General features: G+C 41.1%; 1 protein-coding gene and 1 non-coding gene across 3 annotated transcripts; both read right to left on the minus strand.

Moving 5' to 3' along the window:
• Positions 1-238: 238 nt before the first annotated feature.
• Positions 239-26,057, minus strand: csnk2a4 (casein kinase 2, alpha 4 polypeptide). Of its 2 annotated transcripts, none has more exons than XM_028576364.1 (13): positions 25,898-26,057; positions 24,169-24,420; positions 21,527-21,638; positions 21,318-21,419; positions 15,465-15,515; positions 15,098-15,157; positions 14,745-14,828; positions 13,767-13,877; positions 10,334-10,435; positions 8,939-9,039; positions 6,103-6,251; positions 5,912-5,998; positions 239-1,738 (listed from the first exon to the last, which is right to left on the minus strand). In XM_028576364.1, the coding sequence occupies exons 2-13, from the start codon at positions 24,267-24,269 to the stop codon at positions 1,620-1,622; spliced, it is 1,179 nt and encodes a 392-aa protein (XP_028432165.1). In that variant the 5' UTR covers positions 24,270-24,420; positions 25,898-26,057; the 3' UTR covers positions 239-1,619. The 2 variants fall into 2 exon arrangements, with proteins under 2 accessions (XP_028432165.1, XP_028432164.1); XM_028576363.1 differs by having other exon boundaries at positions 24,169-24,461.
• LOC114554995 (small nucleolar RNA SNORA57) lies at positions 15,266-15,406 on the minus strand. Its single transcript, XR_003692514.1, has one exon. It is a non-coding gene; the product is annotated as a small nucleolar RNA SNORA57 (small nucleolar RNA).
• Positions 26,058-27,736: the final 1,679 nt, after the last annotated feature.

Consider the following 27,736-nt stretch of genomic DNA (forward strand, 5'->3'; position numbering starts at 1 on the left):
TGTGAATTCTGTTTGTTAGTGTCACATTAGAAAGGGATAACTACACAACCAGTATGGACAGAAGGAAGAATTACAGTAACTATTAACTCTCAATTTTAATAAAAGTTTATAAATAATGCATTCAAAAACTTGGAAAAACCTTTAACTTATACTGTAAATTGTAGCAGTGTTTTAAATCCATAATTTGCACTGTTGTATATGTAAGAAGAGTGGTCTGTATGAACATGACAGTCAAATGTTCCTGATAAATAAAACACGTGTTTATTTACACAAATATTTTCAAATACTAGTCTTCTACATAAGGACATAAAAATATATACAGCGATGTAGGGACTCAAATTGCTCCGTTCTCAGGTCAATGTACACATGTTCAGATTTATTTGCATTTTCAGGTTTTGAAAAAAAAAAAAAAAAAAAAAAAAAAAAAAAAAAAAAGATGCGCATGTACAGCCGGATCTAAAACGTACACTTTCAAACTAAAACACTGGGAAAAACTCTACCCTTGAAGTGCTATTCAACTCCAACATTTCCCTCAACAGGTTTGTGAAAGCCAGTAAAATGTCTTGTCACAAAGCTTACCCATGTCACTACTCATTACAGATCTTAGAATGGCTTACAGCACTTCAGTCACCTGCAGCTTATTGTATCATGTTGTCATCTTATTTACTAGAACCCACATTGTCAACCTGCATTACAGTATCTCCATTAGCTACTCCCACAAAACAAAACTAGGTTTGGTCAGTGTCTTCTTCCAACCAACTGAGGAAACTTTGGTTATGTCTTGAAGTAATTCAAGGAACTGGAAAGCAGCACATTTGAGAAACCATTTCTTTGAGAACCTGAATGAACCTTACCTGGCTTCTCAAGAGATCGTAGTACAACACTAGAGTCAAACCACTTGATGGTGACGAACCTTATCCAGCAGTCTAGAACATTTCAATACAAAAATGTTTAATAACAGATGATGTGACGGACAGCCGCATATCAAAAGAAGACTGGTGATCTGGTTTGGCAAGAAATGCAAGCCAAAACTACTCAGAAAGTGTTGAAGTGTCATTGTGTTCACATACACTTGGAGCACTGAACAGCACTAAACACTTCCAAAATGCTGTGATCTGGAGGGTGTTGAGACTCACTTGGGGTGATAAATTAAGTGTCATCAGGTCTTGTTTTTGACAATGCTGCATTAGTAAACTATACAGGATGTGCTCTGTTTGGTCCTGATGGCCAACATCTATTTTTTTGCTTTCTACTGATGTACTTTTTGACCACTGCCTTCACAGTGCAATCTAAAACACACAGGACGGGTTGTTAAGTCCCCGAATCAGCCCTTGATGACACTGTCTCAGACTCGCCACACACAGACACGCAACCCTTTGTATTGACTACGGCTTGTGGGAAAATGAAAGGAATACCTGTATATTTCAATAACACAGAACATTCATTTCAGACGTCAGGTTAACAAGTTCATTTGAGGAGGAAAAGGAACGGAAAAACATCGTTCTTTTCTTAGACAACTGCTTCCTTCAGCCAGAAGGTTAGTAACCCCCCTCCCCTATGCTAGGTGGTGTTGGAGAGCCTGGGGAGAAGGTGGTGAGTGTGGCGATTTGGGTGGGGTATCACTGCGGGGCACCGACAGCAGCTGCCACCGGGGTGCTCAGGACGTTGGTGGAGGCAGAGAGGACCGGCGAGCCAGTGAAAGGGCCCAGGGCAGTGGAGGCTGGCAAGGCAGAGATACCTGAGGGAACGACAGCCAGAGTGACGGTTAGAAAACCAATACCAAATACTTAGTTCAGTCACCAAACAAACGTGCAAAGATGGTGTGGCCCTAGTTCAGCACACCATCTTTCTTGCTATTCATCAAAAATTGACCCAAACAGACACGGCGACTATTTGACAAAGTTAAAGTCACGTCAATATATTTGATAAATGCACAACTTCAGACTGGCTGCCTGAATTAGGGGTGGAAAAAAACATTGATTCACGTAGGCATTGTGATTTTTTTTTTTTTTTTTTTTTTTTTTTTTTAATGCAACAATTTTTAAAATATTCTTTTCATTAACCAATGATTCCCCTAAGTATGTTCTGCTTATACGGTACCGCCAACGACGACTACATTCAATCCAGCAAAACAGCAAAAAATTGAGAAAATACAGGTTATGTACATCTTTACAAATTAAATAAATGTCAGACTGACATGTTCATAGCATTCTTTTAAGAAAACAATTGAAATGTATCATGACATATTGTCTCTAGAATAGGCATGGGCTGGTTCTCGGGTGTAAAAGGCATATCACGGTATGAAAAAGTAATGATTTCAAAACCACAAAAATGTCCGTTATATCGTTCCTGCGGTAGGAGCTGTTTTTTATGAATCGTCACGGACAGGAAGTGCAGTTCAGAAATCCCTCTGCCTGCCAAGCGTTGAGTATGGCAGACCCTCCCCCTCCTGTTGTTGGTGCGAGGGTCTGTGCATGATGGCTGCAGGAGATGAAACCCTCAAACTCTTCCCGCACGTCTAAAATGACTGAAGCCGGCTATGTCTCAATATGTTATGATACATTTCAAATGTGGGAATTTTTCGGGTACCGAAAAAGCACAGACGCCCAAAACAAATTCAATGTAACGCAACGCTGTCTTTGAATGAACCTTTGCAATCAGATATGAGAGTTAAATAGGTGCTATGCAGTTTTAGCCATTTCTTTGCCGTTTTCTTCGATTTTGCTCGCAGGTTTCTCTATAGAGCTCCCCCTACAGCTTCGGAATAGAGGGGCGAGACGACCACCATTCAACTTGAAAAAAAAAAGTCATATAACCGTTCCAATGACTCCGAAGCTGTTCAGTAAGGTAAATTAAGCTAAAGAAACTGCATAGTGCCCCTTTAATGTAGCATGTCTAAGGGCCGGGACACATCAGGCCGATTATCGGCCGTGGGACAGTCTGGCGAGGTCAGTGACTCAAATCGGTTCGGTGTGTCCCGTGCCGTCGTCCGTCTGGGGGGCTGACGGGACTCACTCGGAAATGACGAGCGGAATGAGGTCACTACAGTCTCTCAAAATCTGATGAAAATCTTTTAAACTGACTTGTTGAGCTGAAATGAAGACAGATTCAGCAACTGCACGGCCTATTTCTCGCTTAAAATGTTTTCAGAAACACGTTTCAGTGAACTACTTTAGTACAATATGAGATCGTATTCTGAACGGCCGCCATGACAGTCCAGGTCTGAATATCCGGAGAAAACAAACCCATGTGACGCGTTCGTCCAATCAACTGCCGGTTTTCATTTCTTGGGCGACATTACAGATTAGCGCCGCCTGCTGTTATCGAGGCGTATTACGTCTCGTCTCCTCTCGTCTTTTTGATGTGTCCCGAGGCAGTTTTTTGGACCTCGGGGACGTGACTGATCATATCGACAGGGTTTTCTGTCAACGGTCGGCCGTCGGCTATATGCGTCTACACCAGAGCAATAGTAATTACTTCAGGCTGCTACCGAGGCAGATAACAGGGCTAACGTCTGCTAGTTTCCTATCCAATAGTGGTGGGCGGATCGATCCAAATATCTTTAATATCGATACCAACGATACTACCAATTGATAGTGATCAATACCAGTGTAACTAGATCGATACTTTAGTTTCTCTCCAGTATGCACTGTTGCGGTTTCATCAAAGAGGCAAACCTGGCTGTCTGTGTCTTGGTAAGTGCTTTCAAGTGCCGATCCCGTCACAGCACGGAGCAGGCACACTTTGCTCCCCCTCCCCCCTGTTGTGATTTGATGTTGTACCATTACGTGACTCAGCGGCGCCAGGCAAACAACAAGCCAGGCAGCGACAGACACAGACACAGACACACACACACAAGATGGAGCAGAAGAATGGCAGAGGGGATGAGGACCGTCGTGTAGCTATATTTTCAGGCCAAAAATGAAACAACGGCAAGCTGTATAATTTGTAAAAAGGCTGTAAGATACAGTGGTAACACAACCGATTTATACAAGCATATGAAAATTCTGTCCTGGGTTTTAATAATCCAAATGAAAAAAAAAAAAAAAAAAAAAACATCACAAAAACACTTAGGCTAAAGGTCATGAAAAGTCATCCTTAATTTTACAACCTATCAGTATCTTGTCGATATCGGCGATACTGGCCCTGTATTTACTTGGCATCGGATCGAAGTATCGCGCACCACTACTTTCTATCGTAACTTCAAGTACACATTTTCTGCTAAGTTAGTACTTTTACTGTAGTGTTAAAATAAGCTGGTGTCACGTCTGTTGTTTAAATCTTCAACAATTGTGTACATTTGGTTTGTTTTTTACCCAGACATTTCAAAATAATACGTTTAAGAGCTGTAATTGCAATACCGTGAAACCGTGGTATTTTGGCTGGAGGTTATCATACCGTCAGAATCTCATACCGGCCCATGCTGACTCTAGAAGTGTATTATTCAACTTTAGTTTTTGTTAAAGAAGGAAAAGAAAATTGCACAACGCAATATTGTCAATTGCAATACCTCTAGAATCGCAGTCAATGAAAATCCCAATACTAATCGAATCTGCACCCATGTATCTTGAAAGAATCCACTCTGGACAAAAGCATACGGTCCCAAGCCCTAGCCTGAAGGTACAACAAGTAAAAACAAAATCACCACCGTGACTGCTGTGTGGGCTTCACCAGACATCGATCCACCTGGCATTTTTGTGATTGACCATGAGTGTCCTTTCTATAAAGCCCTGCTGAGAACTGAGTGTGGCTTTAACTTGGATAGAAGAACGACTCAAATGGTGGAGAAAGTGCAGCTAGAGGCGCGGGTAGAGATAAAGAATAACCTTAACAGTAAAAGATGCCATGTTGGTCATGTGAGCACTCATCACAGTCATCTGCTTCAGTCAACAGAACAAAACAAAGCATAATGTAGAGTGTAAATGCTGTTGAAAGAATTGGGCATAACATAAAGAGTAGCGCAGTGCCTATCAGACGAATCAGTGTATGTGCGAGATGTGTCCGTGTGGAGAGCGGTACAGGGTGCAGCTGTCTTGAATAGGGCTGCACAATTAATCTAAGTGCGACTCAAAAACGCAACATTTTTTAATTTAATTAAACAAAAATGTGTGCCATGTGCGTGTGCACAGCAGTCTCCACGTTGTTACACCTTTCCCGTTTCACTGTGGTCAAGCCAACTATCGCTCAGATGCTATTTGAATGCATTTATCATAAGTATCAGTATACAGGTGCACTGTAATTTTAGCATTGGCTGATTTGACCCAGGAATCCAAGCGACAGCTGCCTTGACCGCAGCCCTGTTTCAGGCTCCCGGACCGTGGTCGGGAAGCACAGGGGAGATGTTCCCTCCAGCGCCGATGCTCTTTCGGATAGGTCTGGGCAATATATCGATATTATATCGATATCATGATATGAGACAAGATATCGTCTTAGATTTTGGATATGGTAATATCGTGATATGACATAACACACTTTTCCTGGTTTTAAAGGCTGCATTACAGTAAAGTGATGTACTTTTCTGAACTTACCAGACTGTTTTAGCTCTTCTATTATTTGCCTTTTCCCCACTTAGATATTATGTTCACATTACTGATGATTATTTATCTAAAATCTAAGTGTGAAGATATTTTTGTTAGAGCACCAATTGTCAACCCTAGAATATCGCCGCAATATCGATATCGAGGTATTTGGTCAAGAATATCGTGATATCTGATTTTCTCCATATCGCCCAGCCCTACTTTCGGGTGCAACACCCTTCACATAAATGGAAGTATTAACAGATGAAGCCACCGTGTCTTTGGAAGCTTGTGGTTTGCAGCAACAGAAAGACATTATGAGGGGATGTTGCCATAAATGTTTAACCAGATTGGGGGCAGTACAATCTCTTCATGGCACGTGTGAGTATTCTCACCAGTGATCATGTTGGCTGTGCCAACAGCTGTGTTCCCACTGGGCAGGTTGGCTCCGGCCACACGAGACTGATCCTTCACGATGGGGACTGCAGGAACAGCAAAGATAAAGAAATCACTTATTTTGTCATTGCTATTATGGATTTTGATCTCATTCTTATAAACAAAACACTGGCTGATTATGAGGGCTTACAAAAGTAAGGGTGATCCATGGCCTCGCGGGCAGTTAGCCGGGCCTGGTGGTCATATCGCAGCAGCTTGTCCAGGAAATCCAAAGCCTCGGGGCTGACCAGGTGCTGGTTCTCACTGTGGACAAACCGCTCCCATCGCTTACGAGAATGCCTGAAGGTAAAAGGCAAATCAAGACGAGAATTACCTCCTCGTGGTTGTATGCCTTTACCAGTTTGTCCAGACATATATAATATCTGTAGTGTAGAATTTGAAGAAATTTATAAAAAAAAGGTATCAAGTCTTGAGTTTTGGCACAATGCTGGATGCTTTACACACATCTTCAACCCGGCAGCACAGAAGATCTAAACAATCACCAGTTTCAACATTAGTGTCACCTAGTCTATATCAACAACATTTCATTGCTGGGATTGTTCAGTGCAGCTGGAAATTCCACTGGATGTCCCTCATTTCGGCCGGATGTCCATGACCTTCCACTTTCTTTGTGTTGGCGTTCTAAACTCCGGTGGATTTATGAGGCCTATGGTTAACTGCTCGTCAACCAGAACACGTTTTTCTACCATCCCGGAATGCTGTGTTGAGCCTAGTGTCACCAACTCGGTATCCGACCAAATGTCTCCCTTCTCTTCCTCAGTTAAGGGTTTTGCAGAACATGATGACATCACAGTGAAGTTGACCTTTAAAAAGGTCCAATATGTAATATTTGTACTGTAATAAATCCAAAAATGACACCAATGCCTCATCAGATATTAAGGAAACATGTTAAAATGTAATTCTATCTTTTCTGACAACAAGGCTAATATCAGTATTTTTTCTTTTTGAAATTTACATTCCGTGACGGAATTTGTTTATGTTTTGATCTGTGTGTTGTTATCAATGGCCCAGTTTAACAGGCAGGCCGGGTGGCCAGATATACCTGTAAAAACGTAAACCCAGCGCGCTACAGCTGTAACGGTAGTACAGCCATGAAAGCAGCAAACAAACAAGATCAACGGAGATAGATTCTACATGACATAAAAAAAAGAAAACAGCATGTTTCTAACAGATGCGTGACCAGAGACGTAACAACCCCCTGGTAAATATTGGAGATGTATTTGAAACATGGACACAGCTTAGAGCCCAAAAGGACGCAGAGTTGGCTTATTTTCTCCTGAACCGGTAAGCATTAGCTTCAGGCTAATTTATCACAGCTACTAGGGAAGGGCATTTTTTGTCATTTCAACATTTGTGTCACATTGAATTATATAGCTGGAGTACCCGGGTTGGTTACTCGCAAAAACAATTGAGACACAGCCAGTAAAGTGATCCCGACTGGTCCCGGCTAACGCCGCCATGCTAACCTGTTAACTGCTAACGTTACCGGGAGGACCAGGCAAGCAGCCCATGGCTGTTTACAGCGTGTAACCTCTTCAGCGGCTGGAGCCGACAACGGTGAGTATTTTAAGCCATGAGAGGGGGGCTGTAAATTGGAAAGAGGGGACTGTGAGTTTGCAGTGTGTTTAGCAATTGTTGCCGTAATTCTAAGCCAATGAAGTGTGTTCCGTCGGCAAGGTAGTGGTATTTTTAGCGTTTCGTATTGTAATTCTAAGCCGAGGAAGTGTGCCTGACTGGCGTGTGGAGAGGACGGTGAGGTTGTTGTGTTTTTAGCGGTTCATACTGTAATTTTAAGCCGAAAAAGTGTGTCTGTCAGTTGGTTACAGAGCTCCGCGTGAGCATGGGCTTTTATGACTGTCAATATAGCCAGCATCTAACGTTAGCTACTCTGCTGTGCTGTGGAGTAATGTCTGGCTATGTGAGAAAAGCGTCCAGCTACATTGTTGTGAATGCTGCGGTCTCAGCCTGGCAACCTCTGTGAACTTCGAGTCTGGGCAGGAGGGGGCGGGGGAAACGACTCTCCAGTATTTTGAATTGGTAGTGCAGTAACTATTTTAACCGCTAGCTGCCAGTATTACATACAATATTACATATTGCACCTTTAACCACCAAAATCCACTCAGTTCAACCTTTTCGCACGGATGCCGATACCAATTTCTTTTTCATCAGCCTTAGCCGCTGACCGATACGGGCTGCCGATTTTCTTGAGCCGATATTCGGAGTTGAAACTGCTTTTGCTCCCTCAATTTACAACATAAAAATGTAAACCCTGCCACACTGGATTTGTTTTCCGAATCTGCTCTGCCATTTCTTTAAAAATAAACAAAAACACAGATCAGTGTCACTTCTGCAATCATCTTACATTCATATCACCCAAATTATGTGTGCAATGTGCATCATATGGATGGGTGCACTGCATATGGTTAACTGTGCAAGGGTAAAAGGCTTTCATCAACATCTACAACACAGCCTTGATAATGCATTGCCTGCGGACATATTATAAGACAGATATAATCAGGTCATCACAAAATGTCAGTCAACACATTTAAATAATTTAAGAAAATGAACCTGAAAAGTAGCCATTGAAATAAAGTGCTTGATTTGTAATTTAAGACTGCCATGGTGCTGGAAGCCTGGCAGGCTTCCAGCACCAGCACTCTGCTAGTGGGGGAGGGGCAGTGCATGGTCTGCAGGTGAACTGCAGCAACACAGAGCTGCCTGTGGACACCTGTCTGTAAATAATGCCGGGAAAAAACTATTGCCGAATATCAGCCCGATATATCGACCGGCCGATAAAATCGGTCTATCACTAGCCAAATTTGCAGATGTTCCCTCCAGGGGTCCGGAGATATTGCATTCACCAGAATGGGATGGACAGACATGAGGCATTTGGACAAAACAAAAGCCTACATATCAAGACAGCACTATCACCATCATCATCATGTGTCAGTGGTAACTGCTCTCACCTTCCCAGGATATCGTTGAAACGAGGTTCCAGCTCAATATTGTACTTGTCAATGTAGTCGTAGAGGTCTTCAGTCCCCAGAACCTTCGCTATTCTCACCAACTACAGGAGCACAAACAAGTAACAACCTGAATCTATTTTTTTTAAACTCGGAAACTTACATTTTTGGATCCGAGTTTGTGACAAAAAAAAAAGAAGCTAAATTTGAATATTTGTTTTGAGTTAAGATCCATTTTTTATTATTTTTATATTTGTTGAACATACATAACCGACAAACACAACTGAACAAGAACAACAACCCTCTCCCAATTCCCACCCTCTGCGGTCAAAAAACAAATCACAAAGAAATCACACCTTGCCGAGTTGCTCTCCTCTAATTCTTGTGATTCTGAGGCCATTAGGTCTATAGTCGATTTAGCTTTGTTAATCCTTGCTGTAGAGAGCTCAAGCATAACTGTCCAAAAAATACGCCAACCACTGTTTTATACAAAGTGAGTTGGGGGGGGCGGTGAAGAGCCAGCGCTGAGCTATCATTTTCTTGGTCGCAGTCTCCCAAGCAGGTGTAATTTAGAGTCATCATTAAGTAACAAAACAATCGGGTCAGTAGGAAGTAGACATCCTATCACATCAGATATTATTGATGTTTTATTCCAAAACTCATGCACCTGTTCACACTCCCAGACCATGTGCAGGAAAGTTCCAGTTTGTTCAGGTTGGCAGAATGTGCAATAGGGAGTAGGAATGGCTTCAGAGACGCATGTCTTCTGAGGGGTCCAATATGTCCTATGGCATATGTTGAAGTGGATCTGCTGGTGATTTAGGTTCTTGGAACAGTGGGAAATGTTGTCCTAAACTGTATCCCAATTAATTACGTTCCCCTCCGGGCTCAGCTCTCGATCCTATTTCTTTACTATTGGGAGTTCTCCTACGGATACTTGCATCAATTTATCATAAATCCCGGACACTAATCCTTTCACAGGAGAATCAACACGCCATTTAATGATTGGGTGCATCTCAAGACTGTTCTTGTAGCTTTTAAAAATGAAAATCAAGAAATGTCATACTTTAATTTTAAAGGAGGTGAATATAGAACAGATAATTTTTTTTTTCAAAAAAGGTTTTCAAAGTAAAATATTTCAATATTAAGTATTCAGTGAGTGTTAAAATTAAAATACTTGTGTCTCAAGACAAATCAGTTAAAGAAATACCTGGCAGTTGCCACTCTCACAAGATCTCAAGGCAGAAATGCAATCACAATAATCATGGCTAGCTACATTTCTGGCAAGCTATAAAACGCAGTTGCTTGTCACCCCATAGCCTTCCGATGAAGATAATTGTATGTGGCATTTACAGTAGTTAGAGAAAGCCCTACCAGTCAACCCTGCTTTGTGTTTACCTGGTCATAGTTGTCATGTCCATGGAAGAAAGGCTCCTTCCTGAAGATCATGCTTGCCAACATACAGCCCAAGCTCCACATATCCAGACTGTAGTCATACATCTGAAACACACAGAAGTGTCAAAGGCATCACAGATAGGATTAAAGCAAATAAATCAAATTAGCTAGGGATGCAGTAAAAAGAAATCGCTATTTCTATACCACTAACAAGGCTCAAAATAGCACCACACTGGTATAATGAGGGTCCCTACATGTAAACCGAAGCATTGAGAACTTTGTAAGTGTACAGACAGTTTATTAAAAAGAGTTTTTAGAAAGACGTTTACGTATACAGGCAGGCGCCATCTTGGGAAAACAGTCACGACCAGTAAAACAACGAATGCCGTGCAACCAGTAACCAGTAACATAGCTCATGCACGGCTTTCGACTGGTCGTGATTGTTTTCCCAAGATGACGTCCGCCTGTATACGTGAACGGTACTGTCTTTCTAAACTGTATGTACACTTACAAAGTTCTCAATGCTTCGGTTTACATTTAGGGACCCTCATTATGCTACCATTGTGGCGCTATTTTGAGCCTTGTTGGTATTATAGAAATAGCAATTTCTTTTTACTTTAGCTGTGCCCCGACGACTAGCGTTATAAGGGAATGAGCAGTTTGCGATAAAACTGGTCACATTCGATTAGCACGACAACATATCCCAGATAGAGAACGGTCGACTCGGTACACATATATAATTAACCCCTGGGTTCATTTTGTGCCGGATTAATCCTTTAAGAAATTCTGCATAAATATATATTGTATAAGCAGTGTTGTGACTGTAGTGGAACTTCCAGAAGAAAGTTTTGTACCTTGAGAGCAAAATTAAATGGTTAGATCTATAAAAAACGTTGTGCTCTAGTAAAGACTTTAATCATAAACACATGTATAAATAGGAATGGTTACAATCATTGTATTGATATCATTGGTGACACAGCAAAAAAGTCACAACGTGATGCGCAATGAGCACAAAATATCGACACTCCGAATCTCTAACGCAGCCGAGCCACTCTGCTCCCTTAACCTGTTACCATTGACACCAAATCAAAAAGCAAGAGGTTCCAGTATAACTGACTGTTATTGGCCGGAAATTGTTCTAAATAATATGATCGGTGGACTCTATAAAGGCTGGTCAAAAGAGCAGATCCGATGACACGAAACATGCAAGACAATTTCACACAATGATAAAAATGGCTTCACTGGTCTGGCACTGGTAAGTTGTCTCTAACCCCCTTGTCTAGAGCGCAAGTGTGTCGGACTCATTTTTTACTCGCACATCTCAAGCAACAGCTACGCTTCCAAACAGGCATGTGTCTCACAGTCGTAACCGCAACCAAGTGTTTAAGTTTCAAGTTTATTTTTCTGACAATTTGCGTTTAAATGCAAGGTTGATGGCCAATAAAACACCACAATTAACTACATATTTTAAGGTTTTACAATTTAGGGGCGGCTGTGGCTCAGTGGTAGAGAGGTGGCACCTTGTACGGCAGCCTCGGCCACAGTGTATGAATGTGTGTGAATGGTTCCTGTACAATGTTAAAGCGCTTTGAGTAGTTGTTGAGACTAGAAAAGCGCTATATAAGAACAGTCCATTTACACAATAAGTTATTCCGTCCTCTCTCAAACTGTATCAGGGCATTGTTTAGCACGAGATTCTCATCTGGCGGTCAAAATAATTAGGGCAAAGCCTTGCTTGGGCTCAGAGAAAACTGGAACCTGAAAACAAGGATGTATGGGTACATATACATACTGTATATCAAAGGAAAACTGCACCAGGGCTCCACACTAACTTTTTGCCTTGGTTGCACTGGTGCGCCTAACTTTTTTTATTTAGGTGCACCCAAATTTTCCCTAGGATCGCCGTAACGCTGAATGGCGATACACGATCTATAGCTCTGTGATTTCTTTTTTTACAAAGTGGGCTACATGTTCAGTTTTAAGTCAAAGCCACTTTTCACAAGCGCTTTTATTAAAACAGATTGAGATTAAAATAAAATGCAAAGACAGGGTTTCCTTTACCAGTTTGAAAATATACAGCTGCAACACATGTAAATGAAAGTTATCTAAAATAAATAGCCTAGGATATATAAAAAAATATATATCTGAGAAAGCTCCTTCATAAGCTTTCAACAACAATAACAGACCGATTAAAAGAGAAAGAGGACGCCCGGATAGCCGAGTTGGTAAATATAGAAGTTTGACTCCGACCTGCGGCCCTTTCCTACATGTCATCCCCCTACCCCTTTCATGTCTTCAGCTTTCCTATCAAAAAAACGACCGAAGAGGGAGTGCGATGGACTGAAGCATATGCTAGGCTACTCAGAGAGTGACGGCTGACTCATTAGCAGCATTACACCCGTCTTGTGTAGGCTATGAAATGTCTATATCGTCACTGCGCTGCATTTTTATGAACTATGATCCAGCAGGCTCCGTCTTACACGCTATTACTCAACGAACTGAAATTAGTTGCATTTAATAACTTCTAATGTAGTTTTCGCCGTGGCGGCCGCAGTAACAGAGAGTTACCAGCAGAAATACTGGTACCAATACAGGTTTCCCTCTCATACTTAACAATATACAGCTGTGTTAATAACAATTAAAACTGTAGACAAATGTCGGGAGTTTGGACCAGCGGCGCTGTGTCTCTCCATGTTGCCGTGTGTGAGTGAATGGGGGGCGGGGCTGCGCAGAGAGATCCAAACACAGGCACGGCTTTACAGAAGGAACGGGTCATATAACGCAACATTAAACCATATTGATATAAACGACATTGTTTCGTTAGTCGAGAGGCAGCGGATGCGAGGACGTTAGGTGCACCGGTGCGACCTAGGAAAAATCTTAGTCGCACCCTTACAAATTGGTCGCACTCTCGAGCCCTGTGCACCCTGCACAGAAAGCTCCTCAGGTGCTGTCACTGCCTGATCCGTACCCAAAACCTGATCCATTCAAGTCACATCGCCTGACCCTAACTATTCTGAGTTTAATGCCTGACCTCAAACATGTTCGAACATAAGCAAAACAAGTTGATTTCCGGTATGGATCAGGCAGCCACAGTGGCTCACTGCTTTGAAATTCTTGGACCAGACAGAACCAATACAGACAGTCGCTTTGAGAGTAGTCGCACGAGAGCGACACTGATGGGACGTTTGCGGACATGAGTGGAAGATGTTGCACATGTTGCTTGTCAATAAATAAACAGTTATCAATTAATAATACTTTCTCATCTCTTAATTTTCATACTTAATATACAACGTTATAATAGAATATTAAAATACATAAATAATGCTACACAATAAATTGAAGACTGCAAATAGATGTGATCAGTTTCGGCCAATAATGCCCCATAAATCCTGACTCAGAACATGTCAACTCCACCTAAAGCACACAGCTGTACCTGATAGTCCACCAGAAGCTCGGGTCCCTTAAAGTAGCGGGAGGCGACTCTGACGTTGTACTCCTGTCCTGGGTGGTAAAACTCAGCCAGACCCCAGTCAATAAGGCGCAACTACAGACATGGAAATTAAGCAGTTAGCAACTACAAACCGACTGTGCATGTGTTCAACGTGAGTGAGTGAGTGAGTATATACAGTACAGGCCAAAAGTTTGGACACACCTTCTCATTCAATGCGTTTCCTTTTTATTTTCATGACTATTTACATTGTAGATTCTCACTGAAGGCATCAAAACTATGAATTAACACATATGGAATTATGTACTTAACAAAAAAGTGTGAAATAACTGAAAACATGTCTTATATTTTAGATTCTTCAAAGTAGCCACCCTTTGCTTTTTTATTAATAAGGGAAAAGATTCCACTAATTAACCCTGACAAGGCACACCTGTGAAGTGAAAACCATTTCAGGTGACTACCTCATGAAGCTCATTGAGAGAACACCAAGGGTTTGCAGAGTTATCAAAAAAAGCAAATGGTGGCTACTGTGAGGAATCTAAAATATAAGACATGTTTTCAGTTATTTCACACTTTTTTGTAAAGTACATAATTCCATATGTGTTCATTCATAGTTTTGATGCCTTCAGTGAGAATCTACAATGTAAATAGTCATGAAAATAAAGAAACATTGAATGAGAAGGTGTGTCCAAACTTTTGATGTATGTATGTATGTATGTATGTATGTATGTATGTATGTATGTATGTGTATATATATATATATATATATATATATATATATACATACATACATATATGTGTGTGTGTATATGTGTGTGTGTGTGTGTGTATATATATATATATATATATATATATATATATATATATATATACATATATATATACATACATACATACATACACATATATCACACAAAACAACCAAACAAGGTTGGGGAGACACTGACCGACTTATTTACTCACCTTGCGGTGTTCATGATCAATCATCACATTATGTGGCTTTACATCTCTATGCATGATTCCCATGCTGTGGCAGTAGTCCAGGGCCTACAGACAAGAGCAAAGGAAGTTTGTGATCCATTGGTCAGTTTTTTTTTCTTCCCAGTAATTGCAAAACAGATAGCAACAGATGAGCAGATGCTGCCTACTAGATAACACACACAACGTTGATGGTACTCTACGAATACCCAAGCATGTGCAAAAATCAAAACAAGGAGTTGTACGGAGTCTTGCTTAAAGACTGCTTCACCTCCCTCAGGACATTTAGATGTTTTAGATTATGAGCTGAGAGGCAGCTGAAACCATGAAAGACATACCTTGAGGATCTCGTACATGTAGAACCGGATGTCATAGTCTGTCAGGGTCTGGTACAGTTGCTGGAGATAAGAACAATACCATTAGGCTTTCTATGGCAATGTATTACAGTAAACCAGCAGCACACATTCATGGAACAGCCATACATCACATCTCACAACAACCTGTGGAAATGTGCCAGTGATTGAGGATAGAACCAGACGATGGTCGACTTTATGGCACCGAAGACATAGCATTGGACTTTCATATTCCTCCATCACATACACACACACACACATACAGGAAAACAACGAGTATGCCAAGAAAGGAGCTTTCCATAATCTTACAAACTTTTATAGGATTAAAAAAAAAGTAAAGTTTAGTTCCTACCTTGAAGTCTGTGTTGTTAACATGCTCAAAGACCAAGGCAGGCGTCCTGGACTGAAAAAGTAAAAGGTTGTGTATTAACATTTTACCACTGGGCCCAGGTTATTTATCTATTTTACTGAAACAGCAACACTGTAATAAGCTATGGCACTAATGCAAACTCTGTACCAACTAACCAGGCAGCCACACTGTGAGCAACACTATGGCCAAGTCCCCAAATGTCTCATTCATATTCTATACACAAGTAAGCAAGGAAACTTAGCCAGCGTGTGGACAGTCAATTAAGCAGTAGTTTGGCTCAACGAATGTACATTCCTGGGATAAAGCGTCACATCAGACACACCCAGTATGTGAGGGATGGGCCAAATGTCCCTTCCCTCTAGCCATCTCCACTATCGGGGCTTAGCACTGCCAAGGACATCTGTGATTGTTTTATTTAAAGAACAAGCCAGAGCATTTTCTACCCTATCCCAGAATAGATAGGTGGTATAGCCAGACCATACACCATTGTCTTAGCCATTTTATCACTACCAAATATGCAGCTGTAGTAAGTATCTCACTATCTTATTCACAAATCATATCCAGTGACAAAAAAGCCTGAAAAGTCATATGTTAGAATGGATGTATAGAGAGTCGTTGCTATGGAGATGATACACCATATTGGTCACATTGGGGTAAACTGGCAGGTTTCAGAACCTTGCAGACCGGCACATTGCAAGTAATTGCAAGTTTCAACTCGCCTCATTGAGAATATTTGATCTGAACTGGGCTGAAGGGCATTGTTAGCTGTGATAAGGGGTTGAAGTGGGCTGGAACGATCCAGAACGGCATTCTGGCAGTTTCATAAATCAGGGTTTCCCGTTCTTTTAGAAAACTACACCAAATATCCATTCCAGTGCTTCCCCTATTCACTCTCCGCAGAGCACCGCCGTGACTCCATGCACAATGTAACTGTCTGTAGTAGAGGTGTTGAAATGAATCAAATAATCGATGCATTGCATCGCGGACATGGACAATGCTGCATCAATGCAGTGGCCGACCATAATCGATTATAACGCAATGATGTCGCTGGTTAATTTTCCAGCCGCAGCATAAACGTTCAAATGAAAACAACATTCTAAGTAGCCGGGCTTTTATTTTGAAGGCGAAGAAAACAAGGGGCGTGAGCGGTTCGCATACGTGCCAGAACAAAATGAGGAACGCTAAAGAATTTGGATTCACTAAAGGCACACAATAACACTAACTAACCAACCAAGGCAGTGTGTAGACCAGCAACTCCCGTGTTCTGCGAGGTAAAATTACGGTTTGGTCAATGGGGTACGGTGGCTTTGAAGAGAGCAGAGTTTCAGTTCCCCGTCGTAAAGGGATACTTTGCTGATTTTAAACCTGCTCTGTGTCACGGCAGTGTGTGTGCAGATCAGTCCCTCCAGGATTTCGCGATCACAACAATTCACGCAAATTCAACCAATCACCGTGAATTCGGTCACAAGCAATTTTGACCAATCACCACAACTTTACCGCAAATTAGACCAATAACCGGAGTTTCCCACAACTTCAACCAATCGCAGCAGTCCCACATGCCAGACTTTGCGTCAGTATGTGACGCTGAGACCAAGCGAGAGTGAAAACGGGTTGACGTAACACACGTACGTCACCAGATTAATTTCCTTGTTTATGATATGAGACGAGACGTGCGTGACTCAAACATCTCACATTTACCAACAAAACTTACACCGAAAGACCGTACAACACATTTCATACAGTCCTTCCAACCTGTATACATTTTAACATCAATGTACGCTGTAATGTTTTTTTCACTCTAAAGTCGCTGAAAGCTGCTGCTGTTTCAATCCGGCTGTCTCTCTGCAGCGGGCAGGGCTGCTGCTCAGTTCTCCCCGTGACTGACGCGCACACACACAAACACACACAGTGGATGCAGGAAAAACTAGAGAAGAGACGTACAAGATAACCTAAATTGAGGATAGCTACGCTCGTTATTGTATGTGCAATGATAAGTTAAAGTCCAATAAGTACTTTATCAAACCGTATGAATGCGTGTCCCAGCCCAGGATAGGAAATTAAACAAAAAGATCAACAAGCCATTGACAGAAATTTTTATTTTATATTATATATTTATATATATATTTATTAATAATAATAATAACAATAATAATATTTGCAGCATCCTGAGCCTTTTTGGTAAGGATACTAGGTAAACTCAGCCCAGAGTAGTTTTATTCTCCCTCAAAAAAGTTTCCTTTTATTTTTAAAGAAGTATACCAAAAACAAAATTGCAACTTTCTTTTGCAATTTTCATTGTATCTCGCAACTTCACTGCAACAAAAATACAAAAGACATTGCAACTTTTATCGCAATTTTTTACAAAAGCTCCCGCAAATTAAGGCATTTTGGGCCAGAACAATATATTAAAAAAAAAAGGCAGCGAAATCCTGTAGTTAACGGCAAGTTCAGAAGTCTAATATTTTCTCTAAAGCGCAGATTGATACTTATTGTGCAAAGGAATTAGCTGCCATAGTAGTGCTGGGTAGAATACTGCCTCAACCGGTATACAGGTCTTACATTTTCCAAATTATATGAATTCTTCACAAACCGTTACACCGGTGCATAGCCACAGAGAGCGCTATGGCTACGGTCGAGCGAATAGAGAATGGAAACCCTGTTAACTGTGTACACTTTCTTATTCATGATTGTAACTTTATAATAAAAAATTAAATAACCCACAACTAACTCTCTTTAACAGGGTAAAACACACTGGCACACAACAATTTGTGACAAACAATTTGTAACACTTAATTGTACATTTACAAATTTACTCTGACGAACGTTATAGCTGCTAGCTAGCCAGGTAGTATAACAGTCTGTTAAGCTGGGAGACGCTCTGGTTGCCACTGCACATTCAAGAACAGAGAAGAAAGATAGAGGATGAAGAAAGACCAGAAAAAAATAAAGCAGAAAAAAAAAAAAAACATATGCCCAAGAGAGGAGCAGTCTGCTGTTCCAAAGTTTTGTTTAAAAAAAAAAAAAAAACGACATAATTTAGCCACTGTTGTTGCCATCGTGCTTAACGTTACTCTTTGAAGCAAGCGGTGGAGCAACATTATAAACGCAATAACCCATCTACAGTCCCACTACAGTCAAGAAAAACACCACCAAACATACTAACACCACCGAAGCAAGCTGACAGCGGCACTACATTCAGTTTCCCACTTTTCTACAACAACATACCAAGGCGGCCAAGGTAGTGTTTATACAACTATCAGCAATGTTAAAGTTGTCAGCATATCTATTTAAGTTCATTTATTTTACTACTTTGCACAATAAAAAAAGTTTACATTCTGTAACCATGCATTCTAATTTCCTTCATATATTGTTTTACAATTGATGAGGTGCAATACAGCCATTCAGTTTCCACATTTATAGATTGTGACTTTAAATTCTAGTTAACCAACATCTCCAAAATGGGGATTGAGGAACAGTTGAATCTATTGTTGAGTTGATGTCAGTGCTCAAGTGTTTGAATTTTTCCCCCCTACTTACTGCTATGCAATTAGCACTCGTTAGCTACAATAAATACAGAAATATTTCATAATAATTATAGCAGTTTCGATACTAAAAGTTTGAAAAATAAACGCATACAGATGGTCCCTTGTTGCTGACAGTGTGAACTAGAGCTGCTACCAACCAACTTTCACAATTTGATCTATTGTTATATTTTCTATTAATCAGCCTCTTAAGTCACAAGTTGCCAGAGCCCAAGTGATGTCTTAAAACTGCTGAGCAACAATCAAAAAGGTATTTTTTGGCTCAACTTCAACTAATTATTATTGTCATAATGAACGGTAAAGGAAAAACTTTTTTTTTTTATGTCAAAGCAGAAATCTTAATTTTAAATGATAATGACGGCTCTCCTACATCATGATGTATCAACAGTGCACTGTTGCTCCATTCTTTGGAGAGAGCCCTGACACAACATAGAAATACAAGGCTGTATAACTGCTAAGATACATTTATCGAACTAACGACCGTAGCTGGTTAAGTACTTACAGACACATACTTCCCAAGCAAAATCGATAAGCTTGCACAGGTGGTGGGCTTGCCACGCTATTGGTACAGTAATGATATTTCAGACATTCCAACAGTCAGAAAAATACAAACATAATTTATATATGACCTCTGCTGTACTTAATGACCAACGTTTTCTTGCCAATCAATATACAGTGGGGGAAATAAGTATTTGACCCCTTGCTGATTTTGCAGGTTTGCCCACTTACAAAGAATGCAAAAATCTACAATTGTAATCATATGTACATTCTAACAGTGAAAGACAGAATCCCAAAGAAAATTCCAGAAAATCACATCATATGAATTTATTAAAATTGATAACCATCTGATGAGGAAAAACAAGTATTTGACCCCCTGGACAAACACCATGTTAATATTTTGTAGAAAAGCCATTATTGGCCACCACAGATGTCAAACGGTTTTTATAGTTGGTGACAAGGTTTATGCACATTTCGGCAGGGATGTTGGCCCACTCCTCCCTGCAGACAGCCTCCAAATCATTCAGGTTCCGAGGTTGTCGCCTGGCAACTCAAATTTTAAGCTCCCTCCAAAGATTTTCAATCGGATTCAGGTCTGGAGACTGGCTAGGCCACTCCAGAACCTTGATGTGCTTCTTCTTCAGCCACTCTTTTGTTGCTTTGGCAGTGTGCTTAGGGTCGTTGTCGTGCTGAAACACCCATCCTCGACCCATCTTCAGCTCTCTCACTGAGGGAAGGAGATCTCGGTCCAGAATTCCACGATACATGGCCCCGTCCATCCTCCCCTCAATACGATGGAGTTGTCCCGTCCCCTTGGCTGAAAAGCACCCCCAAAGCATGATGTTGCCACCACCATGCTTGACGGTGGGGATGGTGTTCTTTTGGGTTGTACTCGGTGTTCTTTGCCCTCCAAACACGACGAGTTGAGTTGAGGCCAAAAAGTTCTATTTTGGTCTCATCTGACCACATCACCTTCTTCCAGGCCTCTTCTGAGTCGTCCAGGTGGTGAATGGCGAACTTCATGCGGGCCTGTACATGTTTCTTCTTGAGCAGGGGGACCTTGCGTGCGCTGCAGGATTTCAATCCATGACGGCGTAGTGTGTTACCAACCGTTTCTTTTGTAACTGTGGTCCCAGCTGCCTTCAGTTGATTCATCAGTTCCCCCCTTGTGGTTTTGGGATGATTCCTCACCGTACGCATGATCAGTGACACCCTACGAGGCAAGATCTTGTGTGGAGGCCTAGATCGAGGGAGGTTGGCGGTGGTGTGGTGCTTCTTCCATTTCCTGATAACTGCACCGACAGTTGAACTTTTCTCTCCAAGTTGCTTTCCGATTCTCTTGTAGCCCATCCCAGCCTTGTGCAGATCAACAATCTTGTCCCTGATGTCCGTAGAAAGCTCTTTGGTCTTGCCCATGGTAGTGATGTTGGATGCTGGTTGTTTGGGTGTTGACAGGTGTCTTTTATACAGGTAACGAGGTGAGGCAGGTATATTTGATGTAGATAATTGGTTCGGATTGGGGCTGTGTCTTAAAGAAAGACTAACTGGCTTGTAGGAGCCAGAATACTTGCTGTTTGTCCAGGGGGTCAAATACTTGTTTTTCCTCATCAGATGGTTATCAATTTTAATAAATTCATATGATGTGATTTTCTGGAATTTTCTTTGGGATTCTGTCTTTCACTGTTAGAATGTACATATGATTAAAATTGTAGATTTTTGCATTCTTTGTAAGTGGGCAAACCTGCAAAATCAGCAAGGGGTCAAATACTTATTTCCCCCACTGTACTATACTTACTACTGGGTCTTTCACAATATCGATGAGGGAGATTATGTTAGGACCTCCACGTAGGTTCTCCAAAATCTTGATCTCACGCTTGATTTTCTTTTTTTTCACGGGCTAAAAGGTGAAAAAGACAAGGCAGTTAGGCACATGGGATTAAAGCATTTAATCATTTCATCAGAGCAATTGCCTTGATCGAAGCCTGTGTCTCGGAATATTTTTACCTTGAGTATCTTCACCACCACCTTCTCATTATTAGTGATGTTGATTGCTTCAAAGACTTCACTGTACTTGCCACGCCCTAGCTTACGCACCAATTGAAAGTCATCCTGGTTTCTGTGAAAGAAAAAAACAAACAAAAAAACAACATCAGCTGGGTTGTATTTTTAATACATTTTGTGTGTGTGTGTGTAACATACATACTTATATTTGTTCTGTTTAACTATTTTAGAGAATGTGTGACATGCACCTACAACACCAAAACAAATTCCTTGATTGTGTAAAAAAACATACTTGGCAATAAAGCTTTTCTGATTCTGATCTGAAATGTCTTAATATTTGTGTGTATTATAATGCAGTTTTTTGTTTGACTCGTATCTCCATGTGTAACTAGCATTAGTTTGACTCATCCTTTTACAAGCAATCTAGCTAAGTTAGCACACAGCAGCGGAGCATAACATAAGTCTATGCAGCTGACATGTCAGCTGAACAGGCCTCGCAGCACTGTAGCTAAGTTAGGTCTTGCAATGAGAGACTGAACAGCAGTAGGCACTACATGTCACACTATAGCCACGTGCAAGTAGTTTTTAAAACTTTGGTTACATTACCATGTTTTATTAACCTTTATTCTGTTGCTATATTTGCTTGCGAAGGAGCTATCCGTTGCTAACGGTAATTTATCTCAAAAAGCAGAAAAGTTAGCTAACTACTGCCAAGATATGGTTTCACTGGAGACCACAGAGGTGTAAGACTCGTGAAGTGTTGTCATGTGTTTACACTGTGCATGGTAACGTTAGTATATCCTTATTTATTTTTAAATGCATTTAAAATGAAACCATATCTTGGCAGTAACATAAGTCAGCTACTGATTTTTGACATACATTAGCAATGGATAGTTACTTTGCAAGCCAACAAAATATAGCCTTGGCAAACAGAATTAAGGTTAATAAAACACGATAACTACATAACCAGTATTACAAGCTTCTTACATGTGGCTGTATTGTGACATTTTAGGTGTGTTGGGATGACATGTTGGATGCATAGACTTTATCTATGCTAGGCTAACATTAGATTGCTTGTGAAGGATGACGTTAGTCACACAAGGAGATGGGTTATTGTAATTCCAACACAACGTTGTTTATTATTATTACCACAACTATTAAGGCATGTCTGTAATATACTGGTAGGTCAATAATATAAAATACTGTAGATTAGTGCTTTCCAACCTTTCTGGTCTGAGGTTCCCCCACAGCCCCGTCATATTAACTCATATACCCCGCCCTATCAATTCCTAATGTGTTCACACTATTTATTATATTAAAGTGAATATTTTTACATTTTCATGCAACTGAACTGTAAACATTTTGGTCAGAAATTCTACTACCTAGGCCTACTCCTTGAAGTGTGGCTTAATGTTTCAACAGTCATCCATCACTTTTAGCTAATTATTTTAACTGTTGAGTCAGTAGGCCTACTTTAGCTATTTATTTCTACCAGTCATATGTTTAAACATCTGTGTTGAGCTGTTTTAGCTGACATGTTGTTTTAAATAAATCATAATTTAAATTATTATTTTGAATAGTTAAGCTGCCCCACAATCTTTCCAAGTACCCCCTGACAACAGCAGAAATAGGCTACCCATTACTAGGGAATCACTGCAGGTGTTGTATCAAAAGACTGTTCCCCCGGAGATATGTTTCCTGCTACTTGTGATCTAATTGGAGACGAACAGCCTTATCAGAATTGACCTTTACCTGGTTGATTTTGTGGCACACTTTTAACGCTGTGAACATTTGAGCGAGTGTGTCAAGAGTTGAGCGTGCACAGAATGAAGAGGTTGACAGTGAGGAAGACATGACCTGCGCGCAGCAGTGTCTACCTGCGCGCAGAGAAAGAGTTTTTGAGAGGGCACATGAGTAAACTGCGTGAGAGGGGTTATTATTGCACATTTATATTGATAATAGCAAACATGCAAATATATTTACTGAGCACGGAATAGTTTTTTTTTTTTTTGCTTAAACGAAATTATTTTTTGCCAGTGTTAATTTCTGTTCAAAATGTAATGTGGTTTCCAAATATAGTTATCTGCGCTCAAAACATACAGTTACTCGCTCAGAAATGAGGCACATATATAACGCCATAGTTCTGGAGGCGCCCGGCACCCGCGAGCAATCGCAGCCATTCAAGTTAATGCTTGATATTCAACAACCCGCGTCATTGCACGTCCCAGGCGTGCGTGATGTGGCTCTCCCTCCGCTAAAGATACGTGCCAGGTCTATTTTCAACGCACAAGGCATTTGGACAGCCAAGCAGGAAGTGAAACAGCGAGAGCATCAAGTCAATTTACCAAAACACCCCCCAATATCGTACACGCTTCCTCTACAACACCATGGACGACACCAGAAAAGAGAGGGCGTGGAGTTTAATTACTGGAGTGGACAGTAGATACTAGCTAACAAACACGTGATTGTTCTTTCAAGTACTTGTAGAGACAATACAATCTGTGAGTCAGGCAAGCAAGACGCTCCGCATCTGGTGTGGTGTGGTATGGTGCATGACGGAGAACGGAACAATCCTGTGGCACCTCCGGAACGCACCACAAACGTGGCCAGTGGAAAATAAGGGTTAGGGTTAACAAAATATTTACCCCCATTCAACCACGTGAGACTCATAGTCCCAGTACTCCCTGGGCCGGTGAGTGTTGACCTCGGTGTACACTCGGGCCCGGCTTGGCACTGGTCCCGACATGTCCGACAGCTTGGCAGAGATGGTGGGGAGATTTTACTGCAGCGGAGGAAGTACAGGGAGGATGGGTGGGAGAGAGGGAGGAAGAGGAGGGAAGGTAGGGGTTGACCCAACGGGGCAAGGGTTTGGGGGGGAGGGGAGGGGTAGGCTTTGCCTGAGGATGGGGGGGGGGCCACCAGGGGCAAGGTGGGATAGCTGACAAAGAAGGTGGGAAAGGAAATTAAGAATTAGAGAAATTGAATTCCTTATTCATACTGATAGGTGTCAGCAGTGTCTTCATCCATCAATTTAAAATGACATGAAATAGAGAAAAGCCAGAAATCCTCACACCAGTGCAAGTTTGGCAATGTGCCTTAATAAATGTATCATTATTTCTCAGCAGATGAGGTGCCTGTCAGAAAAGGTATAATAATGTTTAAATATTTATATTTTAAATGATAACATGACAGAAGGCTGCTTAGGTCAGAGTGGAAAGGTAAGGTCAAAGAGCAGAGGGCGAGGCTGGTCGCCAGTCATAAGCTACTTGTTTACCAGGAAGAACATCAACAGAAAATGTGGATTTATTTGTATTATCATCAAATAGCATATACAAACTTTCTTCAGAAGGATTGTTGGATGGCCATTATATTTATCGATCAAAACACGCCCAGCACCGGAGAGAGAGAAGACTACTAACATTACGTAACTATGTAAGACACTGTTTTTTCCAGATAACTTTTGTAATAATAAATAGCAAGCAAGATTGTAATGTGTTTGGGGCTGTGGCTCTCGGGGCCATTGGAGTCCGGAATTTCTCTGTCCTGTTCGCATCCGCGATCTCAGCTTTCTAAATAATAGACCAGTCTGTCCGTCTGTGAATAGCGACGCAGCAGTTGCAGTGCGATCACTCAAAAATAAGTTCACAGCTTAATTAATGTACACAGTGCCATGGATACAAATGATTCTTGACAGGCCGGCATGTAACCATGTCCCTAAAGCATCCCCTGCTTTATTGTCAATTTTAAAATAAATTGGACCATAACTTACAAAACAAACACCATGTTTTAAAGAAGACTTGAAAGTAGCGACTGAAACCATACTCAACGGCAACCAGTGGAGTCGCCCCCTGCTGGAAATTAGATAGAACGTAGGTTTAAGACACTTCCGCATTGGCTTCACTTTTCGGGCCCGAAGGCTAAATCAATCAATTCTTTTTTTCTGTGAGTCTGAGCTAGGAAGACCCTGCACAGTGTTGTGTGCAAAACTCATGTTGACCAATTTAGCTACCGTTAACATTAACGTGACATATATTCATTCGGAATGATGCGATATCGGTAATGTTAATATGTCGATAATCTCCTAACACAGAAAATGTAACATTATAGGGTGTTTACAAATGTGTCATGCAGTGGATAAACTAACGTTAGTTATATGCTCCAATGACTAAAGCTTAGTAGTTAACGTTAGCTGCAGCCACCCGACTGGAGTGTCTCTGAGTGTGAGCAGAAGGTTTTAGTAACTTATCGGCTCTAGGCGGGCCTAAATTGCTAGCTCGCTAACCTTAGCATGGCTAACGGGAACAATCGCTAGTTTACACAGAGAATGGGAGTCTGCATTATCAACAGTACAAACACACTGCATTGGTTATTCACCCCCTTGATCAGTCCGACGACCGAAATGCTTCCCAGTAAGATGACTTTCGTGAAGCCAACGATCCTCGCCTCCCTCCGTCGCCTCTGTGTGTATGTGTGTGCCAGTGTGTGATTTCTGCTGTATCAGAGACAATATGGCTGACCAACGCCATCTAGTACTGCAACGGAGGCCGTGGAGGGACAAGCCATTGCACAGTTGCCGCCGACCAACTGAAAAGTGGTAACCTGTCACTTTCATGTTTTTTTTCTTCTGTACGCGTTTTTATGGCTTGACTTTACTGTGTATGAAGTCTATGAGTAGTCTGGCTGCAGTCCAGGGCAGACTTCAAATGATTAACAACAACCACATCTTCGATACAATGACTTTATTCAAGTTTATGTTAACATGTTACCTTACATGTATGTGCCCTTAAATTGAGGTAGTAGCCTACTATGTATTGAACGGTCTGCAATTCCTACATTGTCATGGGATGTAGATGAAAACACACCACTTTAATCTATGCTTTAACTTCATAGTCACCGTTTCATTTAAAATCCAGTACAGAGCCAGCAGAGCACAACTGAAATAGGTCACTCTTTTGACTGCAGTGCATTTCCCAAGCCATTTAACCACCAAGTTGGTTCCTTATTCATGTCAGTCATGTCACCTGTGCACAACAATAACAGAAGAGGTCGTTAGTCGTTAAATCTTAGGCCTCAGGCACCTCCAACAATGCTCATTAAATAACTAAAAAGAAAAACATGCAAGTAAAAGAAAAATCTAAGTAAAAAAAATAGTGCGAGTTAGGATAGGGCTAAAATATGAAGAAATAAAATTTAAATAAAGTAATGATTGTAATTTGTGTAGACAATATTGCAATCTTTTAAATATATCACCCTTTGAGTCTGTCTGCACTCTGTGTGTGTAACACCAATTGCATGCCCAATGTGTCCACTATATACCCACAGTATGCCCAATGTGCTCACTGCATGCCCAATGTGCCCACTGTGTACCCACTGTGTACTCACAGTATGCCCAATATGCACGTGTTTTAAACTGGCTAGGTGAAAGGTAAGAAAAAAATGTGAAGGGAGAGAATTCAAGACCTTATAGTTCCTCTGAAGTGAAGACTAAACTGAGACAAGCATGTACGAATAGGTGGCAACAAGAGTTGTCTCTTCAGGGATGTCGTTAGGCCTATTTTAGGGTTGCTGAAGCTACCCCAAAATGTTCCTAAGCCCCCTCCCCAAATAATAATAATAAAAATAATGTTTTTTTTTCTTTTACAGTGCACTCTGTATCACTCACTACTTTGAATCAATATCCCTTCCCCATTCATCTGTTTGTGTCGTCGTGCACTGCAAACTGTCAGCTGGTGGAAAAGGTAGACGAGGCTCAACGAGCCCGCGTGCACGTAACGGTATGTAGAGAGAGAGCGCCTTACGGCATTAAAACAAAGCAGTAAATCCGAGAAATAAAACGTTGTTTTTGCCGATTTATCACTCGAAATGCAACTGTAGTAAGCATCTCACTATCGCTAACGTTATCCAAATTCATATTTAGAAACAACAAATAATATATATATAGCTACAAAAAAGCCAGAAAGTCGAAAGTTAGACAGAAGTACAAAGAGTCAATGGCTATGAAGATGATACACGTCCCGTCTCGTCCATAGACTGTTACACAGTTACTGTTCTCGCAGGCAGTTTCGACTTACATGAGCTGTTTATGTTTAATTACTAATGTTAACTAGTATTTAACAGTATATAAGTATAGTATAGTACAGTATATATTAGTATATAACAATAATTAGCCTGTGCCCACAGGGACGTCGGACTGGGGGTAAAACCGATACGGAT

Source organism: Perca flavescens, chromosome 4 (genome assembly GCF_004354835.1).
Source record: "Perca flavescens isolate YP-PL-M2 chromosome 4, PFLA_1.0, whole genome shotgun sequence".
NCBI lineage: Eukaryota > Metazoa > Chordata > Actinopteri > Perciformes > Percidae > Perca > Perca flavescens.